Source organism: Solea senegalensis, linkage group LG7, assembly GCF_019176455.1.
Source record: "Solea senegalensis isolate Sse05_10M linkage group LG7, IFAPA_SoseM_1, whole genome shotgun sequence".
Lineage (NCBI taxonomy): Eukaryota > Metazoa > Chordata > Actinopteri > Pleuronectiformes > Soleidae > Solea > Solea senegalensis.
Window position 1 is genome coordinate 21,116,558 of NC_058027.1, and position 22,460 is coordinate 21,139,017.

The 22,460-nt window shown below is 41.1% G+C and overlaps 1 protein-coding gene across 1 annotated transcript in view; it reads left to right on the forward strand.

Annotated features, from left to right (window-relative positions):
- LOC122772640 (exocyst complex component 4-like) overlaps nucleotides 1–22,460 on the forward strand; it is a 36,115-nt gene that overhangs the window by 706 nt on the left and 12,949 nt on the right. Inside the window, exons 2-6 of the mRNA XM_044030828.1 lie at nucleotides 582–698; nucleotides 11,357–11,493; nucleotides 12,133–12,288; nucleotides 13,792–13,970; nucleotides 20,713–20,839. Coding sequence (XP_043886763.1) covers nucleotides 582–698; nucleotides 11,357–11,493; nucleotides 12,133–12,288; nucleotides 13,792–13,970; nucleotides 20,713–20,839 — 716 coding nt within the window. The remainder of the gene's footprint in view (nucleotides 1–581; nucleotides 699–11,356; nucleotides 11,494–12,132; nucleotides 12,289–13,791; nucleotides 13,971–20,712; nucleotides 20,840–22,460) is intronic.

Genomic DNA, 22,460 nt, shown 5'->3' on the forward strand with positions numbered 1-22,460 from the left:
GAAGCACTAATTAAAAGAATTGATTTTCATTTTATGTAAAAAGAAAAACAGGTGCTTATACCTTCTCCTTAAAAATCACACGGTCTGTAGTTGTTATTCAATAGTTGGAACCTTTCTCACTATATTAGAAAATTCCGTTGATGCAGTTACACGGCTGTGACTCCCAAAAATCAATTGACCTGACCATTCCATTTTACCCCCTCTGGGTTTCTCTTTTGTGACGGCACTAAAAAAACACAATGGCATAGCACCAGTGACTATTGCATGACTTAATCTTCTCAGTATTACCTTTATGGGAATACCTGCTCTTACCTAACCACACACTTTCCAAGTGTACGGTTTCCCCGCCTGAATTGCCCAAAGGCAGATAATGTCAAATGAAATGTCAATTCAGAACCAAGAAAAAAAAATAATACAATGAAAAAGTGAAAAAGAAAGACACAAGGTGATAAACAATTGAGTTGTTCTTTCAGAGAAGGTTGAATAAGTGGAGCTTGACTCCCAGTGGAAAAACTGTGTCTGTGTCTTCCAGCTGTCTCTTTCACATTTAACATAAACCTTTTGCACTGAACCCATTCCAGGTGCGAACAGAGATCAACAAAGACATTGAGACAGTGAGTAAGACGGCTGACCCACTGAAGATCCTTGCAAGCGCTGATACCATGAAGGTTCTTGGCGTCCAGAGACCCGTGCTGCAGGTGAGGAATGTCCAACAACAACTTGAGAAATGTGGGAACTATATTGTTTGTTAAAGCGTATCCGTTGTACCGCTGTTGAGGACTCTGTGTCCAGTTTTATCATCAATTTTTAGAATCTGAAAATGACTCCCTTTTTTTGGCTGCACCATATTTAACCACAGGCTAGTATCTTGTTCATTTTGGCAGCTTGTCTTATTTAAAACAGGCTCATGGCAGGTTGAAGATTATAGCAGTGTTGGGGATCTAGATACTTGGCAAGATGTGTCTGTGTCTCAGATGTCAGATACTCTTGATGATTGCTTGAATGTGACTCCCTGTCAGAAATGTATGTTTCACCATACGCCTGTTTTGTGGTGTGTGCGTGTGTGTGTGTGTGTGTCCGTCCGTCCATGCGAGAAGACAAGAGAGGTAGTTTGTTTGGATAGTGAATGTTAGTGTAGCAGACCTTGGATATACAGTATGTTTGTCAGAGTGTGTGTATTTGTGTGTTTGTTTCTGTCAGAGCTCTTCTGTCGGTGTGCCTGGTTTTCTCACAGGGAGGGAACAGCGGTGGCAGTTCATTACAGAGAGAGAGACCGTGGGCGTTGGGAGTTCAGCGGGGTTTGTTTACAGCTTGGGCCCCCTCCTTAACGAGGAGTGCAGCATCTTGCTAATTATGCTGCTGTGGCTAATGAGCCTTTCTGCTGATAGTGGGGAGTGCAATAAAACACTTCTTTTGTTTTGTTTTTTTGTTTTTTTTTTTGCCTTTTTTAATTGGGCTGAATAAAAGACCCTTTTACTCTTCTTCCTCTCCTGCCGTTCACATTTGAGGGTCAGGATGGTGTTTGTGTGTGTGTGTGTCTTTTTTTTCCAGCTTGCATTTGTTGCCATGTGAAGCTGTTTTGCTACCTGTGTGTCGTTTTTGTCTTTGGTGTCACTGTTCTCTTTGATGGCCTTCATTCACAGTGTCACGGTTTGTACAAACTACTCTCTCCCTCAGAGGGTAGTTTTATTCACTTGGCTGTCCTTAGAGCTTTTGATAAAGCGGTCTGACACTTTTTTATCCAGACTTTGTAAACTAAAGTAGGTTTTTAAATTGCATTTGCACAAAATGCTTTATGTTAGGAACTTCTCGCCAGCCAGGTGGTAAATCTATCCAACTGTGTGACTGCAGTGGATAATTAAAAATTACAGGGACAGAATGAAATAATGGTTGCTAAACTTTCCAATAATTGAGCAGATGTGGTTGTGTGTATCCATCTGTGTCGATATCTGTGCACACATTTCATTGTGAGCATCCTCGTGCACACACATGTACTGTATGTGCGCCGTTTAAGTGCTTTGATACTGTCTGTGCCAGGTGTTATCAGAGACAGACACACACCACTGGCATCAGAACCAGTGTGGCTGACAGGAGGGAGAGGGCTCAATATTGCTACACCACATTAAACACCCTCTCTCATACACACCTTGGCTGCAGCTCCATACAGGGAAACCATAGGGGAGCACATTTTATAGACGCATCTGCTCTCTGCAACCATTGAAGCACACATTAATGTGCGCGGTAGCTTGAACTGGAGGAAGACATTAGCATTTAGCATGTGCAGTTTTGTCTGTTTTGGGATGGCGCTGAGGACTCCGGAGCCAAACTGAAATTTAATGGCTTGCTTGCATATGCCAGTGCACAGTTATACTTTTTAAAAGACTCTTTATACACATTAAGATATCTCTCTAACCGAAGTTATATATTCCTAATAGTTTCTGACCTTTCAGTATATCATATGTGGCAGGGTTATAGCCCCCGTCTATGTATATAATAATAATATTCATAGATGTGCCTCCAAAGCTGAACCCATGTTATTAAATACATTTATGTTACATGAATTATTGGAGCCTTTCTCGAGGATATCTCACCAGTAAAAACAGACTGAATGACTTTGTGGAAACACTGCACGCGAGTCAAGGTGAATGTGCTTTAACAGGCAGCAATACACATATAATCTGGGTTTAGGTTAATAAGTAGTATTGATATGGACAGTGATTTGCCTATCACTGTGCACCAGGAGTGTCAAGTGCAGCATTTATATATCATGTTTATATATTACATAATAATGGTGTGATTACGGGCCTGACACTGCCGTATATTGTCCACTTGGAACGCGAGAGATAATGGCTGACTGGGGCGGTATATATATATGTTCAATGGAAAAAGGTTATTGTCCGTTGTCCGTGTGGTAGCATTTACTGAGCTGATAAGTCCTCAGTAGAGCCGTGGTGTTGGGAGAATGAAGGGAGATGAACAAGCCATGAATCTGAGGCCTCTTTATGTTTTCCTGTTCATGCTTATTTGATATTCTTAACATCTTTGTTTCTCACTCTCTTTTAGCTCTAGTATTCACTTTCTATCCTTCTTTTTCTTTGCTTTTTTTTTGTTAACTTGGGTTAGACTCACAGTGTACCAACACACAAACATGCATGCTGTAGGCCCAAGCTGTGCTGCTATCTGTCCAGCACGTTGGTGTTGCCACTGATTGATTCATTTAATTAGAGGTAGATCGAGGGAGAGAGAGAGATGGGGAAGAGAATGGAGGAAAGTAGGATAGGGAGGCTATGGTCACTCTGCTGGATAGCTCTGGAGATTGGCTCCATTAATCTTGCCAGAAGTCATGTCCCCCCCTTTACACACTCACTTTGTGGCACACTAACATACAAGCATACACACAATGTGTGAACGCAGCTTCACGCCAGTGCAAAGGGAGGGTGTATAGGTGACCATGTTTTTCCTCCTCTGTGCTGCCGAACCATCTGCATTCCCACTTCTGTGGTGTGCTTTATGTTCAGGATGGTAAATTGTTTGTGTTGTGCTTATTAAATTCAACAGCCATTACCACACCAGAGCCACAATTACACTTCACATACGGCCGTGCTTTTCAGTGAGGATTCATTCAGCTGTTGTCAGCAGTGTCTCAGAAGTGGAGCTGCAAGATCAATCCATTATTTGTTTGGTCCATAAAACGTCAGAGAATTATTTCTTTGTTATATGGAGTAAAAAATCACATGCAAGGAGCTGAAATATCAAAGAGAAGCAATTCATTTATAATCAAAATATTAGGAGATCAATTTTGTATTTGGTTATTAGTCAATTGATCGATGCAACTTATTAACATTTTCACTTTTGGTTAAACAGAACATAATCATATTGAAATTTAATAAAAAAAACCACTTAATCCAATTAACTGATTATCAAACTAGTTGGCGATTCATTAGTTATCGATTAATGATCAATTTTTAGATTGTTACAGTTCATATCAGCTTTTCATCCACATGGAACGGCGTTTTTGGAGCACTGAAGCGCTATTATTGAAAACCACTCTTGCGTTTTCATGTATACAACCAGTATGCCACTTGTAGTCTCACCTCTCTCATGTGCATGCTTTACCTGTCACTATCATCATCGTTGTCATCTTCCTCTTCTTGTGTTTGGAGATTAGTTGGTCTATTTACGTCATGGTAACGCTTATTTTTCCTCATTAGTCACCCTGGCTTGGTTCTTTCTGTCTCTGTGTCTGTGATGCTATACATTGTAATGTATACTGATTCAAATAAAGCCTTTTTGTGTGTTTTTGGTGTACTACTGCAGCAGCATTACAGTGCAACGTACAGGCCTGGCATATATATATATATATTACAGCGCTACAGAGTCATTTTTGTGAGGTTTCATGTGAATGAAGACTTTCTTGAAGCGATGCCGTGTTTACAGAAAACTTCTTAAAAGAATTAGATTGTATCGGTAAAGTTCTGTTTCCATGTGGATAAGACCTAAATGTCCCTGCATTTGTTATTCCTGTGTTTTTGGCTGTTTTTTTGCTTGTGGTTCGTACAGACAGAACTTGTTCTGGAGCTTGATGAAGACTGAATTCTTTCACTCGCTGTCCGCATGCAGATGTGCTCACTGCACTGCAGATACATTCTGCTGCCAATGGCCTGCTAATGATGTTGACCTTTTAAATTTCATATTCACATGTAGCTCCGTGTGAGAGGGGGCTGGAAACAGGCACGTGTTACTTGTACACGCAGACACGCACACATCCACCTCCAGTCACTGTAATGACACTGACCTTTTTATTTGCAATGATGTGTAGGCACTGTTTATTTGTGGGGAGCTGATCGCTTCCTGTTGATTGCCTCCCTGGTTCCCCGTCTCCCACTAACACCCCGCCATCGCACGCACACACAAACACACAGATGCATACACGGTGGAGGATTACAGCGTGGGGGGGGAGCAGCTTCCCTTCACTGAGGTGACTCTAAACACCCACATCCCATCAGCAATCACAACACAATACACCTCTTATAGCTGCGTCAGCCATGCCCTGTGATTGGGATACAAGTTGGAGGAAGTAGGAAAGAGAATATTAGGATGGTTTGCACACAGATAGACACGCATGAACACGAAGCACAACCATTAACATTACTGGGAAACAAATCGAAAAGCCATTTCCATGTTTATCTGTGAGAAGGAAAGCTCCGTGAAACTGCACGGAACACATTTTAGTTCCGAAATAGGGCTTTTCATCGTAAAAGAAATTATCAAAATGCTTTTTCATTTAGTCCAAATGTTTTCTGGAGCCCTCGACCGCATTATCTGTTGTCAAATGGTGCCTAAGCATCTAGTTGACAATATTACAGCTGTTTAGAATTATCCACCTTAATACAAAAGAAATTTCTCACTCTTGAAATGAGTAGCTCCAATATTTTTTCCTCCCCAACATGGTGGTTTCTGTTTGTGTTTTAAGAAAAAAAAAACAAATCTTAAACCTCCTGAAAGTGGAGTTAGTAGGATTGAGCAGAAAGTTTCCTGGCTGTTTTTATGTCTGCCCTCTTAGTTTCTCTGCCAACATTTCTTTTAAAATTATGACTGAAGAAGTTGTCATCACATCTTTTTATGTTTGATTATCTATTATTGTAATCTAAGCTGGGTAATTGGCTGTACATGAGTTACACTAGAACATGAGAATGTTGAAAAACACATTTGGTTCATTGACTTATTGATTTGATTTAAATTTATATCTACATCTGCAACAAATGAACACCAAACAGTAATCATTACACACCTTCATATGTAATTTAGTCTTTTTTTGGATAAAAATGGACTCACTTTTTCTTCCATTTTTCTATTACCTTGACTCGAATCCTGACAAATTCTATAGCTGTTGACTTATTTGAGTCTCCCTCACCTCCAAACCTCATTTCTCTGCTGCCTCCTTCCTCTTTGCTCGAGGTGTAACAATCCCCACCACCCACCTTTGCCTGGTTATCTCTCACCAAACACATGTACTCCTCAGGCTTGTGCCCAGCTGCCCTGAGCCTCCAACCTGGCTTCATCTTCCTTCCTCACAAAAGTGACATGTTTTTTTGCTGTTTATATGCGGCGAGGTCCAAAAGTCCAAGCCGAATCTCACCGTTTGTGTGAAAAGGTAAAGTGCTCCCAGTCTAGGAATCCCCACTGTGCTTGCATGACTGTAACAGCGATATATTTTAATAATAATAACAAAATAGTGTTTTACTTGTCTGTATGTGTGTAGTGACAGACAGAACATTTAAATGAGCAAAGAGAACAGACTGAATGACTACAGCCTTAGGAGGTACAGGTTCACACCATGCAGTTCTACCACCGACGGAGTCTCTGTGTATAATGAGACATAATCTTTGCCTTTGGAGCAAGTGAGTTTGAGCGAGAGAGAGAAGTTAAAATGTCAGATGTAACGCAAACATGTCTGTTGGTTTGAAGGAAAGAAGGTTTCAGCTGTGGGCGCCTGATAAAGAAATAAATAAAAATACAGCTAGATTTTTATATATATATGTTTTTTGTTGTTGTTTTTTTGAGGCAGGTTAGTGCTCAGAATTTCCAAACGGCTGTCTTTGTGTTTTGCCGGCAGTACTGTACTGTACGTCTTTGCATGTGCCTTCGAAATACAATGGCACCAGGTGGCCCTAATGGGGCTCAGAGAGGAATTTAAACCAGCACACAGAATGCCTTAAACTACAGTTTGTCTTTTAGTCCCTCATCTTAAACTTCCTTTCACTCAAAAAAACGCTCCCACCACTGAAAGCCCAAACCATTTCTTCAGTTGAATAATTTCAAACTAATTGATAAAAGACAGTGACTATTTTATAAAACAGTAAGAACGTTCCCTCTTCTTCCTGTGGGAGGCGTCGTTCTAATTTAGAAGAAAGAAAAGAGGATAGTATTGTGATCGATAATGTGACTTTTTGGCTCTCACTGTGGAATTAAATCCAAACTCTGGGGGTGATTCATGCGGACGCCACAGATTTAACCCTCTATATAAGCACTTGTGTGTGGGTGTAAATAAGGAATATACTGTATTGTATGGGATCCCCGTCTGTAATCAGCCAAGTGTGATATTGCTCCTCATTTCTCAATTACAAGACAAACACTGGTTCAGCTCCGCATCAGACGTGATGATGGCGGAGGTGAGAAAGAAAACATGCTCTTTTAATTATTCCGTTTTTGTCCACCCTTAAGCTATGTACTCTGTATTTATTTCTCAATATAGCGTGTTTCTTATGCATTATTGAGCATCAAAGCGAAATCGATATTGCACATTATTTAGTTTTCCCCAGCAGGAAATGTATCATTAGACAATATGGCAGCCCTTAATTGGTAAAAATTAATTTAATTTCACAAGAGCCGAGTTGCGTTTATGTGTGACTTTTGTGTGCGTTACATCTTTATTAAAGGAAATGATGGTGGTTTTTTAAAACACAAAATACAGAAGACAACATATTTGTGAGGTTATTGTGATTTTTGGATACGGGATTGAATTAATTCCCATGAGCTTTTGTGTTTGTTTGCTTTTCAATGACATTATGTGCATTTTAGAAAGACAAAAGGACACTGCCTGGTTGTCAGAGCTTGAACAAACTTCAATAAAAACACACACATGCGTGCGCACACACACACACACACACACACAGTCACACACATACATGAAGGAGCATGTGTTCTGGTTGAGCTGGCACAAGCAGGAGGGCCATCCGGTGTGTGTCAGGGGAGTTCTCGAAAGCAGGGCTCAATACTGACTTTGATGAATGATCTGTCAAGACAATGTCCCAATCATGACCGGCACCCTTTTACCCAGGAGAGAGTGTGTGTCTGCGTGTGTGTGTGTGACAGAGAAAAGGGGTTGACAGAGGTTATCTTTGCATGTGTTCTTGTTGATGTGTGTGTGCAGCTGGTGCAATCCCACTGCTGAGTGTTTATTATTTTGGCAACCCTTGATCACTCGTGTGATTGGCGTGGCAGAGACATTACACAAGTCGTTGGTCTGGGGTCAGAGTGTGAGTGAAGTGGCAGCGAGTGTGGGGGTTAAACACTCTGACCTCCAGACAACCTTGATGGACATCCTGTTATTTTAATGGGGGAAATCCATGATCCGTTTCCGAGTCAGACCTGAGGCCCTCAACACCTTCCACTTTGACATGTTAGAAAACACAATAAGGACACTTAATGAGGCTAACTGACATAATAATGTAATGTTTGTGACTTTTAAAAATAAACAAATCTCCGTTGCATTCAAACCATTTACAGCTGATTTCACACAGTACTGATTAAACCTCTGCGCTCCACCCAACTGTTTCAGTATAACTGGGTTTAAAATGTGTCGCCTGGAGATATACCCGCGCCATGCACAGGAAGTAATTCATTGTGCTAGTAAAGTGAGGCGGCCGCAATTATGTTACGAAGCGGCCACGAAAGATTCCGAATTTGACAAATCATGCAAATTATGTTGCATTGTTTCTGCTATGCATTGCATTGTTTGTTTTAAAGATATTGTTCTGCCTCCAAGCAAAAAAGAAAATCACCAAAGATAGCACACTGTAGCTTTAACCTACTTTCATTTATATAGCACCAAAATCACAACAACATGTCTCTCTTTGAAATAAAGGCAGGCATTCACTGTATTTTTAGAAATGTTATTTACAGAGAACAAGCATTCGCCAAGACCATGGCCAGAAACAGCATGTACTTACATCGTCCAAATCTAAAACTTTTTTTTTTTTAATCTTTCCCTTTGTTTACCTCAGGATGACACTTCACATTTAGCCAGCAGAATACAAAAAAACATTGAGTTTAGTTATTACATCCCCACACTCTCACTGTATTAATGCCATCCCCTGTGTTGTGCTTTTGACTCACTCCACCAAAGGAAGCAACTACTTTTAACACTGGCTGAGGGCAGTTTCTGTAGTGATGACCATGCATTAACAGCTTTTTTCTGCTGAGGCGCCAGTCTGAGTGCTCGCTCTGCCTTGTTGCTGTCATTAAACTGCCCTGGCCGTGGCCTTCATTTCCTTCTTAACAACAACAGTTTACCCCTGCAGATTCTGCAATCCTATTGCAAGTATCCAAGTCTAATTTTCCCTCATGTCTGTGCTTTTTTGCGTAGTAATGATGTGAAAGAGGAGAGGCAGAGTGCAGCCATGCTGAGTTTTAGGGGTAATCGTATACTGTGAAATAGAATTACTGGTAAATATGGGTATTTTCCACATGGTAGCAAAGTATGTTGACCTTTAAGCTTGAATTACTGGATAGAGAGAAGAGAGTTAAGATAGATGTAGATGGAGAAGCCTCCACAAAGCATGTTGTCTCCTTTGTAACAGTCAAATAAGGCAGAGAGGCATAGCAGAACATGCTCTCTCTCTACCGCTCTCACTCACTCACTCTCGGTCCTCCCGTTCTTAGCCTGTACCCTTGATTACTTTTTAATGATTTCTGCTACCTAAGACAAATGGCTGTGTTAAATGAGCAGAATTAGACAAGGGAGCTGAGCACAGGAGCATTTGTTAGAGCAGGAGTAATGGATCAGGCGGCTATTGTTTACTTGTCTCCATTCAGTAACTTGACCTGCTATCGGGTTCTGTAAGTCCTCAAAGTAGAGAGAGCAAGAGTCTGGGGACACTGTTATGAGTTTGGAGAAAGAGCTATTAATATTTATATCATTCTATCACATCAGGGCTCCTTCCATATTTGTTTGAAGATCAATTACAGTGACTACTGCCCCCTACAGTCTTTGCAGCCACTTTGGCTGTTAGCTGCTGGCCTTGAATATAATGATACTATTTCAAAAATAAATTATTAATGAAGTGAAATTACAGAGATGATACTTACATCTATACCATGCAGAGCTCTTGCTCTGTATTTTAAACATAACGACTTGTTGGAGTAAATAAGATCTGCTCTCGTAAGTATATGATCAGGCAATCTCTATGTTCTGGCTGGTTTTAAAAGGCAGCCGTGAAAGGCATGTGTAGTTATACCCTCTGCTCCTGCGACTGTTTGCCTTTACCACAGGTCATAGACTATTCATCTTTGACAAAGTTTTCCCATTTCACCCCTGAAAGATATGACTTCATATGAAGTTTACCTAGCAGTATAGCGAGCTGAATATGAATAATCTATGAATGATGAATAGAAATGACATGTTTAAGATTCCCCGTCTGTATATCCTTGAATTGGATTACTCCGCAACAAGAGCGGTCATGCTTTTTGTACTTGCTGCGTTTCAGAGAGGGTGCAGCAAAGCCAGACTAACAGCCGGTTATCACTTCTATTAGAGATTTAGGATAGATTGGTTAAGTGCTAGGGGCAGCCAAAGTGGAACGTACTGAGTTGTAATCTCATTTAACAGCTCTTGATTTGCTCAAAGGTGTGTGTTTTGAAAAGTTTGCTCTTTTTCTGTGAGTGTGTCTGGGGATTTGAAGCCGCTCTGCTGTTCCCAGGCCAGCTATTAGTCATGCAGGAGTGGCTAATCTGTAATGGCTGCTGTCACAGCCCTGCCGTGGCTCCTGGTGATGGGTGCACTGTGACAAATGCGTATACACACACGTACTCTCAGCCTGAGAACACACACAACACACACAACACACACACACACACACACACACACACACACACACACACACACACACCTATATGTGTACTCAAGCTAATTCACTTCCACACAAAGAATCACCCATTTCAGCGATATGGTGTTATGACATTCAGCAAAGATGTCCAGTCACCAGTCAAGAGTTTTGCTAGGGTGACCGTTCAGTAATCAAAGTTAGAGTCTGCCAGTTACACCAGTCTACACCCACATTACTCCATTTTCATTTAAATACCTTATACATTTTGTTGTGGACATGCTCGCCGTCCACACTACTCTGTTATTTTAGAGCCCCAAAATAAAGAAGTTAAAAAATACTGCTGTCTCTGTTTTAGTTTGAAAACAACTCCAGGGCTTTATTTTAGTCTGGACAGGCAAAAATGTAGATTACCTGCATTCACTTTCATTTCCACTTCCTTTCACTTCATTGTCTGTCTAATAAGAGAAATCCCTGCTCTTGCTTCTCACTGTTGTTTTTTCTCGTTAGTCGTACATTCTGAAAGTAAGCAAATAAACTTCAGCGTAGAGAATCGGCTTCCTGTTTTCACTAGCACACACATGCCCAGTGCAGCTGGATGCTCACATGGACACAGATCATTTTCAAATGTAAACGCAGTAGTATCTGATGTGACACTTGCATAGAATTCAGCCCTTGTTTATTTTTAATTTCACAATTTAAAAGCTCAATCAATCAAACCAAACACTGAGTGTTCTGCTTTGTGCCTGTAGAGCACAGTGGTAGTGGAGAAGTCCATCCAGGATCTGATGAACCTGATGCAGGACCTGAGCGCCTATTCCAACCAGTTCCTGGAGATGGTGTGCGACAAGCTCAAGGAGTACAAGGAAATCTGCAACACAGCCTACAGGTAAAAGAGGACCAGCTTACCTGCTTTTTCAGTGTAGTGGTTTTTCTTAAACCCCCCCAAAAAAATAACATCAGGAAACTTCATCTTTGATTACATTGGCGCTATGAGAGGTCACCCATCTGTGCTCCCCTGGGACCGTGTAACACCTGGCCAGGTAAAGCAAGGGCTAGGGAGTATGGGGAAAGGGGAAGGGAGGGAGTGATGAACGGGCCAGGAGATGCAGGAAAGAACTGACAGACTGCTGGGAGTCCATCTGGACTCTGTCACGGGTCAGCTTCACTCTCACTGGGGCCTGCAACTAATAAAGACAAGCCTGGACGGATTGTTTGTGTTTGTGCACTGTGTTATTTTGTGCATTTCCACATGAATAAGTCTCTCACAGTTTCCCGTCTTTCTTTGTGTGCATGGATGTGAAACCCTTGAGTGTTCATGTCTCTTGTATAAAGTATCGGTATGCTGTTTATGGTAGAACCAATCCGTTTTTTTTTCCTTGTTGGTGCTTAAAATGCATGACATTCATAATTAACTGTAACATTTAGGCATGAAAACATGTTAAGATGAGCGTATTTAACAGCAACAAACAAAACACTTGTGTTGTTGTTTTATAATGACATCATTTTGTCTCTCTGTGTCCCTCAGGAGTATCGTCCAGTGTGAGGAGAAGCTCACCATCAGTGCCTCTTGGTCCAAAGATGAAGATATCAGTCGCTTGCTTCAGTCTCTCCCTAACTGGGCAAACATGACCCAACCCAGACAGACGCGACAGAAGAGAGAAGATGAAGAGGACTTCACTCGGTACGCACACAGATACACACTGAACACATACTGTATGTAGGTGTTTGTAGAAACGCACCTGTGTGTTCTGTCATAAAGAATCAAAAGTCAAACAAACACAGTAACAACACTAACTTGTAACAACAGAGGTAGACGCCCTCATTCGGAATTGAGCAATCACGCAACTAATCCCTCGCTCCCATCATTGCTCTTTTATTCACATACTATTGAGCCCCAAATGCACTCACAAAATAAGTCACAATTGCTCTTTTAAACACCCTTTATCTTAAGGAAGTGAGGAAACAATAGAAAACAAAATGGGGAAATATAAAGAGCGCTGTTGGAGGCAGAAACGGGGGGGTCAGTCTTATCGAAATTGCCTTTGAATGTGTGCACTCTTCAGGGAACACTGAAGCTCATTGGAGCGGAATGTTAAAGTAAATAAATTGGTTGTGTGGCCAAAGAAAGTCAATCTATTGTGTGCACTGTCTGCTTTTCTCCCACAAACACACACACACACACACACACACACTGTGGGAGCAGAGAGATAGCAAGACGAAACCCATAAGGCCATTTGATTTGAGAGCCAAAGATGTTTTCATCACTATGAAAGGGGGATTAGCTTCTGCATGACTGGCAACCCGGTCCTGTAATACAACCTAATTAATAAGCAATACATGCTCATGTGTGTGGGTGAGAATATTTAGTTTAGTTTGTATGTACCCGTCTGTTGAGAGGATTTTGATCTTGTGGGCATCCTGGTGACTCTGGAGGCCGCTCTTCACACCACCATGCCTTTGCAGCGATGGAATTTAGTCCTCAAACTTCCTAACCCACTGTCTTTCTTCCTCCTCGGTCTCTTTACCTCCCCAAGCCCCAAGTGATCGTTAATACAATGCGAGAGAGGTTTTGATCTTGTTGTCTTTGTTTTTTTCCACCCTGCACCCTGCAAATCTCTGCCTTCTGTTGGTTTGCTATTTCTGAATAATCCTCCGTCACCTGCTGTTTTTCCTCTCCTACGACTGTTGAGACACTTAAAACTCCAAACTTTAAATGTGGTGCCCATAAAATTGTCTTTGTAACACGTCCACATTTTTTGTTCCTATACTCCACTCATCGCAAATCTACCCTCGGTCTGTCCGTCCAATTATCTCTCTCACATTAATGGTTTCTGTTTGCCTAATTTAGACATTTCCACAGAATTGTAAAGGTGTAAAATACCTAATTCTGCTTCTCTTCAAACATTTGCAAATTGATCCTTTTAGCCGTCCATTATATTTTAACTTTTGGAAACTGACTTCCATTACAGAGACCAGGCATTTTCAGTCCAACCTTCAAACCCATAATTTATTTCAGTGACATGACTCTGTGGACTCATTACGAGCTAACTCGCTTGTTGTTGTTTTATCGCGGTCATTTTGGTTGAAAGTTGTTTATTTGGCTGTTTTTTCTTTGCCAAAAGTATTTCAGTGTGTCTCCAAAGTGTATCTTAAATCTTTCACTTAACCTCTCTCTCTAATTCAGAGCGGCTTTTGCCAAGGAGTCAGAGGTGCTGACTGGGAACCTGGGCGACAAATTAATCCCACAGAATGAGATCCTCCGTGATGTCAGCGACCTGAAGGCTCTGGCCAACCTTCATGAGAGCATGGAGTGGCTCGCTGCGCGCCTCAAGACGTTTTTCGCCAGCCTGCCTCATGCTTCCAGTAAGTAAAGGAAACATCATTTCACGTGTGGGAATAGTTTCAAAATGTTGGTTAATGAAGAATATCTCCTCTTCATCTTATCTTCCTCTCTCCTGAAAACACGTTTTTATTTATACTAGTCTCTGAGGTCGTTAGGCAGTTATTGATCAGAATGCTCTGCAGATTAAAACCCAGTGTCTTGTTGGTTTATGTGGGATTACACCAGGTTGGTTGTCTCATCCCATATCCGCAGTGGGTTGTGACAGCACTTCTTACCTGTGCCTCATTAAGTCCTTATTTGAATGTGTATTATCACACACACACACACACAATCATTACTTTCTTCACTGGAGTTGTCACACTTTACACACAGACTCATTAAGGTCGGCTCTACCTCTGCAAGAGTGTGTGTGCATAAATGCCGTTCCTCATCAGGACCCTTAAAAGCATTTCATGCATTCCCTGCTCTGTCATCACATTTGCATCCTTAATCAGTGATCAAATTGAGGTGTGTGTGTGTGTGTTTCCATATCACACGTCGTCTCGATGTAGATCCTGTTAATGACTTATCATTTGAGTAATGCTTTTCTCCTCGTTATCACATTGAGAGCATGTTTAATCTTCCTAAAAACAAATCCTGCTATCTTGTAATATGCCTCTTCAAGTCCATATCATTTTATTAGCATCTTGTGATAGCAATCGAGGAATTATTACACCCATTAATGGCTCCCCCTGTTGTTGATGTTTGTTGTAGCACTCTCTCTTGTTGTCATACACATGCAAATAAAACCTCTCTTAACCAGAATTTAGATATTTGTATTCACCATTTAACTGAATGGGTCGTTCAGTAAGCCAACAAGCTGTTAAGATTCAGCACAGATTCTTTATATAAAATGTGTATATTCCTATTTTTCTACAGCTATTCACCTGTGTAATGGTTCTGTGACAGGACTATTGAGTAACTTAGCCACAGCTCTTGGTTCTCTGACAGAGTTCTTGTAAATTGGAGAGCTTCAACCTTTATCAGCCGTTGCCACGGCTCTTTAGCTCCAAACCTCTGATTGCTCATTGAACCTTTTTTTTTTTTTTTTTACCAGACAAGAAATAATTAAATGACAGATTTTTCAGTTATTATATTTGGACTTAACTTTGTTGCTATCTCTTCTCAAACTCCTCCCTCTCACTCTGATGGCAGCTTTCTTTGTCTATTCTTAGATAAGAATTCAATAAAGTACGAGCAGGGACGTGACATAATTACCATTAATTCAGCCACTTATCATGCAGGGACAGCCCCCGAATTGTTCAGTATTTAGTGTTTGCTGAGCTGATGATGGGCTACGTGTGTTGGTTTGGATGTGGGTGTGTATGTGTGCATGTACATAAGCATGCACTGTAAGATGGGACAAGGGTATGGCAGGGAAGAAGGACCAACCTTATCTTATCCACCAACCCCCCCGCCTCACGTCTATGCGTCTATAAATTGGATTTTATATTACAGAAGCAGTCAGGTATGAACAACTCATTTTCCCCGGCCTTTTTTTCTTCACTTCATTCCTCTTTCTTGCTTTCTAGTTTGATTCTTTCTTGGTATTTCTTTCTGTCATTCTTTCTTTACTCTCCTTAGGGTCCAGTAGCTTTAGTCTGCAGCTGGGTTTCACTTTCCTGTGTGTTTTAATTCTTTTTGGTTGTGAAGTTACACATGGTGTTGTGTTCCTCATGACTCTCGCTCACTTTAAGCATCACAGAATTCAAATTTGTCGGACAAATGAAAAGAAAATGTAAGAATAGAAGAATAAATAATGAGTAACAAAGAAATATTAAACATTCACAACTTCTGAGAACAACAACAGATACAAGCCCTTCCCCTTCTTTACATAATGTCTTTAAACTTAAAGTCAAACGCTCAGTTTCAAACTTTTCATTTCAGTTACCATATTCATATACACACCTTGGTCCACATTTAGCTTTAAATTCAGCATTGATTAGACATGTTTTCAATTATGTTACAGTTCCATTTATTTTTGTATTGATGATGGAAGAATCAGGCCGCTGTCTCAAGTCCTCTAGCACATCCCAAAGATTCTGAATGGGGTAAAGGTCTGGATTCTGTGAAGGCCAACCTCGCGTCGTGTCCAACCTGAATCAAGCCTCACACACAATTTGATTCAGGTAAATTCTGTCTGGACTGGATTATCACCTCAGAACATGCCGGAAGAACCTGGTCATTTAGTTTATTTTTGTGTGGGCGCCAAGGAAAATATTACAGTATGTGTTTTTTTTGATGGAGGGCAGGGCAGTGTACTGTATATTATTCACACACACAAAGCACAGTTCAAATCCTAGCCCAGGTTTTGTCTCCATGAGGACTATTGGTTCTGACCAGGTCTGTGTTTATGCAAGAGTCACAAAGAGGTAATAAATAAAATTACACACACACACACACAGAGTTGCCTGAGGGAAAATGTCAGCATGACAGCTATTCTTTCTTGGCTGCTGCGTGCACGTATGTTTGAGATTTCTTTTAATTTACCACTGTGTCTGGCAGCTTAGTTGGATCTTAGCAACAATCTGTGCAATGTAGATCATGATGAGCGTGAAAGTTCTTCCTTGACTTTTCCCGTCTACTAACACTCATTGTGCATGTTTGCAAACGCATCTCAGAGACCTGGCCATCATTAGATGCATAGAAACAGGCCACCAATCTGTGCTGCAGGGTTTCAAGGTGATTATCATGGTCTGTCCACAGGAGAAAGCTCCTTCTCACTTCTTTTGTTGCTCTGTTGCATGTCTGAGGGGCTTATTGAGATACACTTTCCTAACCTTGACTCCTTGTGTATGTAGGTCTTTACCCTTTAGCAGTGATTTTTCTTTCTTTCTTGACTCTGTTTAACAAGGGAAGTTGACTAACAACACACATTCGTATTCACTGCAGGGGCCTGAGGGAGGAGCTGCAGTGGAGACCCTGGTGTTGTTTTTCCTCTTTTCCACAGTTTGTCTTTTGGTTCATCCATCTTTTTTTTGTGTCCAAAACACAGTATGTATTTTTATTCTCTCTCATTATAAGATTCCAATTTGGGGGTTTTCAGAAATCAAAATAATTTTTGCCTCAGTTTCCTCTCTTTCACATTCTCCGTCTTCCTCTCTGGACAGACGTTCAGATTCCTGAGTGCAGATGTTCATCCTCTACCAGAGGCAGCAAAATAATTAATAACTCTTCCCCTCTCTTACTCAGAGAGTCATTTATGAATCATTCATCACTCGCCATCTTCTTTTCCATATTTCTTTGTTTCCTGCTGGGCTAGTACATGTTGTACTTTCTTAAACAAACCAGATGGCAGTTAGCAAAATTTCAGCCTCTATTGTCAGTCGCTCAAAAGCAAAATCAGATTGTCGTCGATGCTCTTAATAGCAAAGAAGGCAGAGAACGTTAAGATGTGAGTATGTGTGAATTCCATCACTGATCTCTCTTAATGTCTGCCACCCTCATCTTATGCAGATGGCAACAGCAGACGTTTCTCTTAGATGGGATTTGAAAATAATTGGATAAGCGCACCACAAACACACACACACACACACACAGTACATGCATTGCCCACACATGTGCATGAAAAGATACACAACATACACATCCCCGCATAGAATCATGCATACACAAAGGACCCAGAGATGGAAGTCATTTAGTCTAAGTAAAAAAGAAGGAAAAAAGAAAGAAAGTTGTCAGTCAGGACCAATGAGTCGTCTCCTTTTGCCCGTCTGTCCCTGACTCTAATGGTGCCTCCCATGCTGCGACGCCTCCCTTGCACCATCAAAGCGGCACAAGCTGGGGGGGAGAGCACAGGAATCTTTGTGTGTGTGTCTGAGCATTTTTTGGTGTGTGCGTGTGTTTGTGTCACGGACACCCCCTGGAGAGACCTCCAGCAGTGTGTGCCACAGCGAGACCCGTTTCTTTCCTTTCTGCTGCCATAGTGAATGAGTTTAATGCACATGAGAGGAAACAGAAGCCTTCGAGTCACTTTCTCACACACACACACGCGTCGCCTGTGCGCGCACACACATGCACACACACACACACACACACACACACACACACACACACCTGAAGTAGAGCACTCCCAGAGGCAGTTCTAGTGAAGTGAAGAAAAGAGCCCCCCCAAAAACACCAACAAAATAGTATTTATCTTTCAAATATACTGTACATGTACTTTTTTTTCTTTCTTTTATTCACAACAGTAGATATCACAGATTTGCGCTTGTGTTTGCAGTCAGTGCGCGGCTACTGTATATGCATGTATATGCAACACTTGTTGATGTCAATGCCACTCCTTTGATGCCAGTAGACATCAGTAATATCATAGATCAGCGCTTTCATTTTTCCTCACTGAATATTTCAGGTGTAGAATTGTGTCGGTGCTGGTTTCTGTTACCCAATAATGATCTAATTTCTCGACCAGGGCAATAAAAAAAAAACCTCAGCTAAATCCAATCAGTTGATCAGTCATTTATTTCATTGTGCCACTCTCCCTTGAGATCATTGTCGATTTTTTTTTTATGTTAAGGCCAATGTTGTTTGTTGTTCCTTGTGGCTCATTTAGCAGGATTAATAGTGATATTGCAAACCTTACAATCCAATCTGTGGTGCTCTGTTTTCTGCCAGTGGATGAAGAAGTCCCTAATGTGTAGTAGATATAGCAATATACAGTAGCACTGAGGTCAATTTCGACCAAACGCAAAACTGACTGTCTTAGACTTGGCTGACATAACATAAAAAAATAAAATAAAGTTCCCAAATGTTCAAAAATTGACTGATTGTAATTAAATGTTGTGCACCGTAACGCTTAATTATCTCAGAACTGATGCCATCGTGGTGTTTCTGTTTGTGCAAACAATGAAACTGATTAAACAGACGAGAGGGAGGCTCGGCGAGCTACTTCAAAAAATTTTGCCAGAAGGCAGAGCTTTAACTTTAACTGTCAATCTATGTTCACACTTTGGGGAGTGACTGAAAAACCGAGAACACGAAATACTACAAGCGTCCGCAGTGGGTTTTCTCCAGCTCGTTGCTTATAAATAAGGTAAAGAACTTGGACATTTTCAAAAGCCGCCGCTGCTCCTCCACATTGAGAAGGCGGTCGTTCAAAAGTCTGATCATGGTTTCCTGTCTCATCCGAGCATCTGTCGTCTCCCAGCCGTGGTTATGTTTGCCTTATTAATTAAATGTCAATGATAAATACCTCACCGATGTTTGCCTCAACCAATGGTTTCTCATCTTATCGGGGGTTTATTTAAGGTTACTGTAATGTGGGCAGAAGCTCGGATTATTCATTTATTCATCCTCTTCTGCCACTTTAGCCAATCCCAGCTGACATGAGGGCAAGGGGGGTACAACCTGGACAGGTCCATCCTGGACAGGTCCATCACAGGGCCACATATAGAGACTCACTCTCACATCGACAGTCAATTTAGAATATCCAGTTTGCCTAATCCCCAAATCTGCAATGTGTTTGGACTGTGGGAGAAACTCAGATTACATATTATGTCACCCTCAAAGAATCACTGAACTAATGACGTCTATGATTGTAGCCACATTTTCAAACTGTTTTCAAATAAAGTAGTCTTTAATTCAATTGTTTAACATATGGCAATGTTTTCCTCTTTAATATGAATAATTTATCCATCCCTCAGCCAATCCAGGATATGAAACCGTGTTCCTCTTGCCTTTGCAAGTGTTGTCCTCTAGAGTTAAATCTCATTGTTATAGCCTCCATTTCTGAATGTTCCCTGTGGGGGATTTGTAATGGTACATCTTGTCTTATTTTGTCTTACACATCTCCCACTTCAATACCAAGTGGTCGCTCAAATATGACAGATTTGTTGTTGAATTACATCATTTCCTCAATTAACCGAGTAGTCGTTTGGTCCATATAATGTCAGAAAATGTTGAAATTTGCCGAAACACAAATGTTGTCAAATGTCCTAATTTTTCCGCAAATTTAAATGATTAAAAATGTTATGATTTCTGTATGTTTGTAAGAAAAAAAAGTTGATTTGAACAATGTGGCTGCTGGCAATCTGAATTAGGACATTAGGACTTAATTTAGACATGGTGCCACTCAATCCGTGTATGTTTTTTGAGGGCCTGGATGCCTGCCTGCATGTGTGACCTTCAGAAGGGCAGGAAGAGTAACTGGGGAGCTGGTTTTGACTGCGGCACATTGATCGTGGACACCCTCACTCTTAGCACGCATACACACACACACACTAACTCGCCTCATTGACCAAATAGACTTACATATGAGTGACGGGGCCAATTTCTCTCCTTTTCCTCCACTTGCTAATTTATGGCCATTGATCTACACCTGGCTGAATTTATATACACTCATCATGCTCTCTAGTTTTCTCTCTCTCTCTTTCTCACACACACACACACATACACAGACCAACAGAGGTGTTTTGTATGGTTTACAATGCAGCGCACTGACACATTCTCCTGCTGTCTCAGCACAAGTGATGAGTAGAAAGTACAAGAACATGCTGAAGGACTCAGGAAGTGTGTGAAGTTGAACTGATGGCTTCTTGTGTGTGTGTGTGCTATACAAACACTGGTGTTGGTCTAATCATTTCAGAGTTAAGTATTCTGGGGTTTGCTCAAGGACACTTTAGTAGTATCCATACATTGAAACATTTTTATCCTTCTGCTGCTTACTACTACTGTGCTTGTGTAGTCTCACTGTGCTTGTTAATAATGTCTATTGTGTCCGTTTAGGTGCATCTCAGTGCTCGACGGAGAGTGAGCGCAGCAGGGAGCAGATTCTCCAGACCCTGAGTGATCTGTCCAGGAGTTTCCAGGACATCGCAGACCGCTGTCTCCTGGCATTGCACCTGGAGGTCAGGTAGGCATAGAGAAACTCGCTAAACAGAATTAAAAGTTGGGATATATAATGTTTAGGCACTGAAAAACTGCACTTTGAAAGTTTTACCCCTAATGTTTACTTCTTGTTAATCATGATAAACCTTTTTGACCATATTGTCCAGACCTACTTCACAGAAAAACAGATACTATAAACATTGATTTGCATTGGTTAGTAGATTGATAGATGTTTTCCAGGTTTGTAAAATCAGTGCATGAAGTTTACTTGGTTTTTTGAAACACAATTTAATTAAAATGCAGGTTGTTAGATTTGATGTAATGTTGAATCATAGGTATAGGACACATAGGCATGAGACTAGTGGAGCCAGAAATCGAACCCACCACCTTCGATTCGAAAGGCGACCCACTCTACCACTGAGCTACCGTTGCCCACAATCTCAATTATTGAATCTCCGTTACAGCTGAAGTCAGTGCACAAGTCCGGGAGATTTTTATTGTGTCTTAAATGTGTGATGTCGGTGTCAATGTCTATAGTTCATTAATTTACCACACCATATATACCCCCCCTCCCCCACACAACCACTAATAGTCATCATTCCCCTCCCATTCCCTTCTATCCCTCCATGTACCGCTATTTCCCTGAAGACTATTGTGTGGCTTATGCAATATTGTTTATGATTTCAGTTGAAAACCCTCCCCGAGGCTGATGTCTAGCTATATGCTATGCTCCATTGACTCTCCCCATCTACTGAATTTCCCCTGATAGTGCTACCAGCTAAATGAAGCCATGAGGAAGAAAGCAGGAAAGGGAGGATGGAAGAGAAGGATGAGGGACGAGTGCAGAGGTTACACTGAGTAGGGAGGGGGTTAAAGAAGTGAGATACAGTATCTGAATGGGAGAAATGATTGAATAGAGAGGAAAGGAAGTGAGACTTGAGGCATTTGAAGATGCGGTGTAGTTGTTGGCTATGCCTTAAGGGGAATAGACACTCACCCATATCGTTTGAAACCGTTCTGCTCAGGGGTCTGTGATTATAGAGTATTGACTCAAGTCTAAACAGAAATGAGCCATCTGTCTCCATGAATGACCTCAGAGTGAGATGTAGGTGTTAAATGAACAATAAGAAGAAGCGTGTTGTTGAGAGTCATCCCCTTTACCCATTAGAGTTATTAAAGTAGTGTCAAAGCTACACAGTAGCTGGCAATCATAGACAAAATATGAGCTGGTTGTTAACCTTTGTTAATAACCGGCTACAAGTGTATGTCACTTAAAAAAAATCGCAAGTCCCCAAAAGTAGCTATTAAGTTGTTAGAGAGAAAACAAGCCTCCACCAACACTAAAGAGCGGATCTATATCTGAGCCTGATTTGATTTACATAATGTGTTCAGTGTTATTTCATGTGAAATCCACAACAATTATGAAAAAGGCCTCGTCTGAGAGTGAAGAAAAATCTGTCTGTATCCACCCCCTCAATCAGATCAAATCCAAACAGGGCTGCTTCTTGGCTCATCCCCGACCCTCCCACCAAAGTTTCAAGAAAATTCAAGAAAATTGGTTCTGTAGTTTTCTGTCACTTTCCACTTTAGCTTTTTAACATCATGAAATGTGCCAAATGTGGAAGCTTCTTTTGAGTTGTACAGTA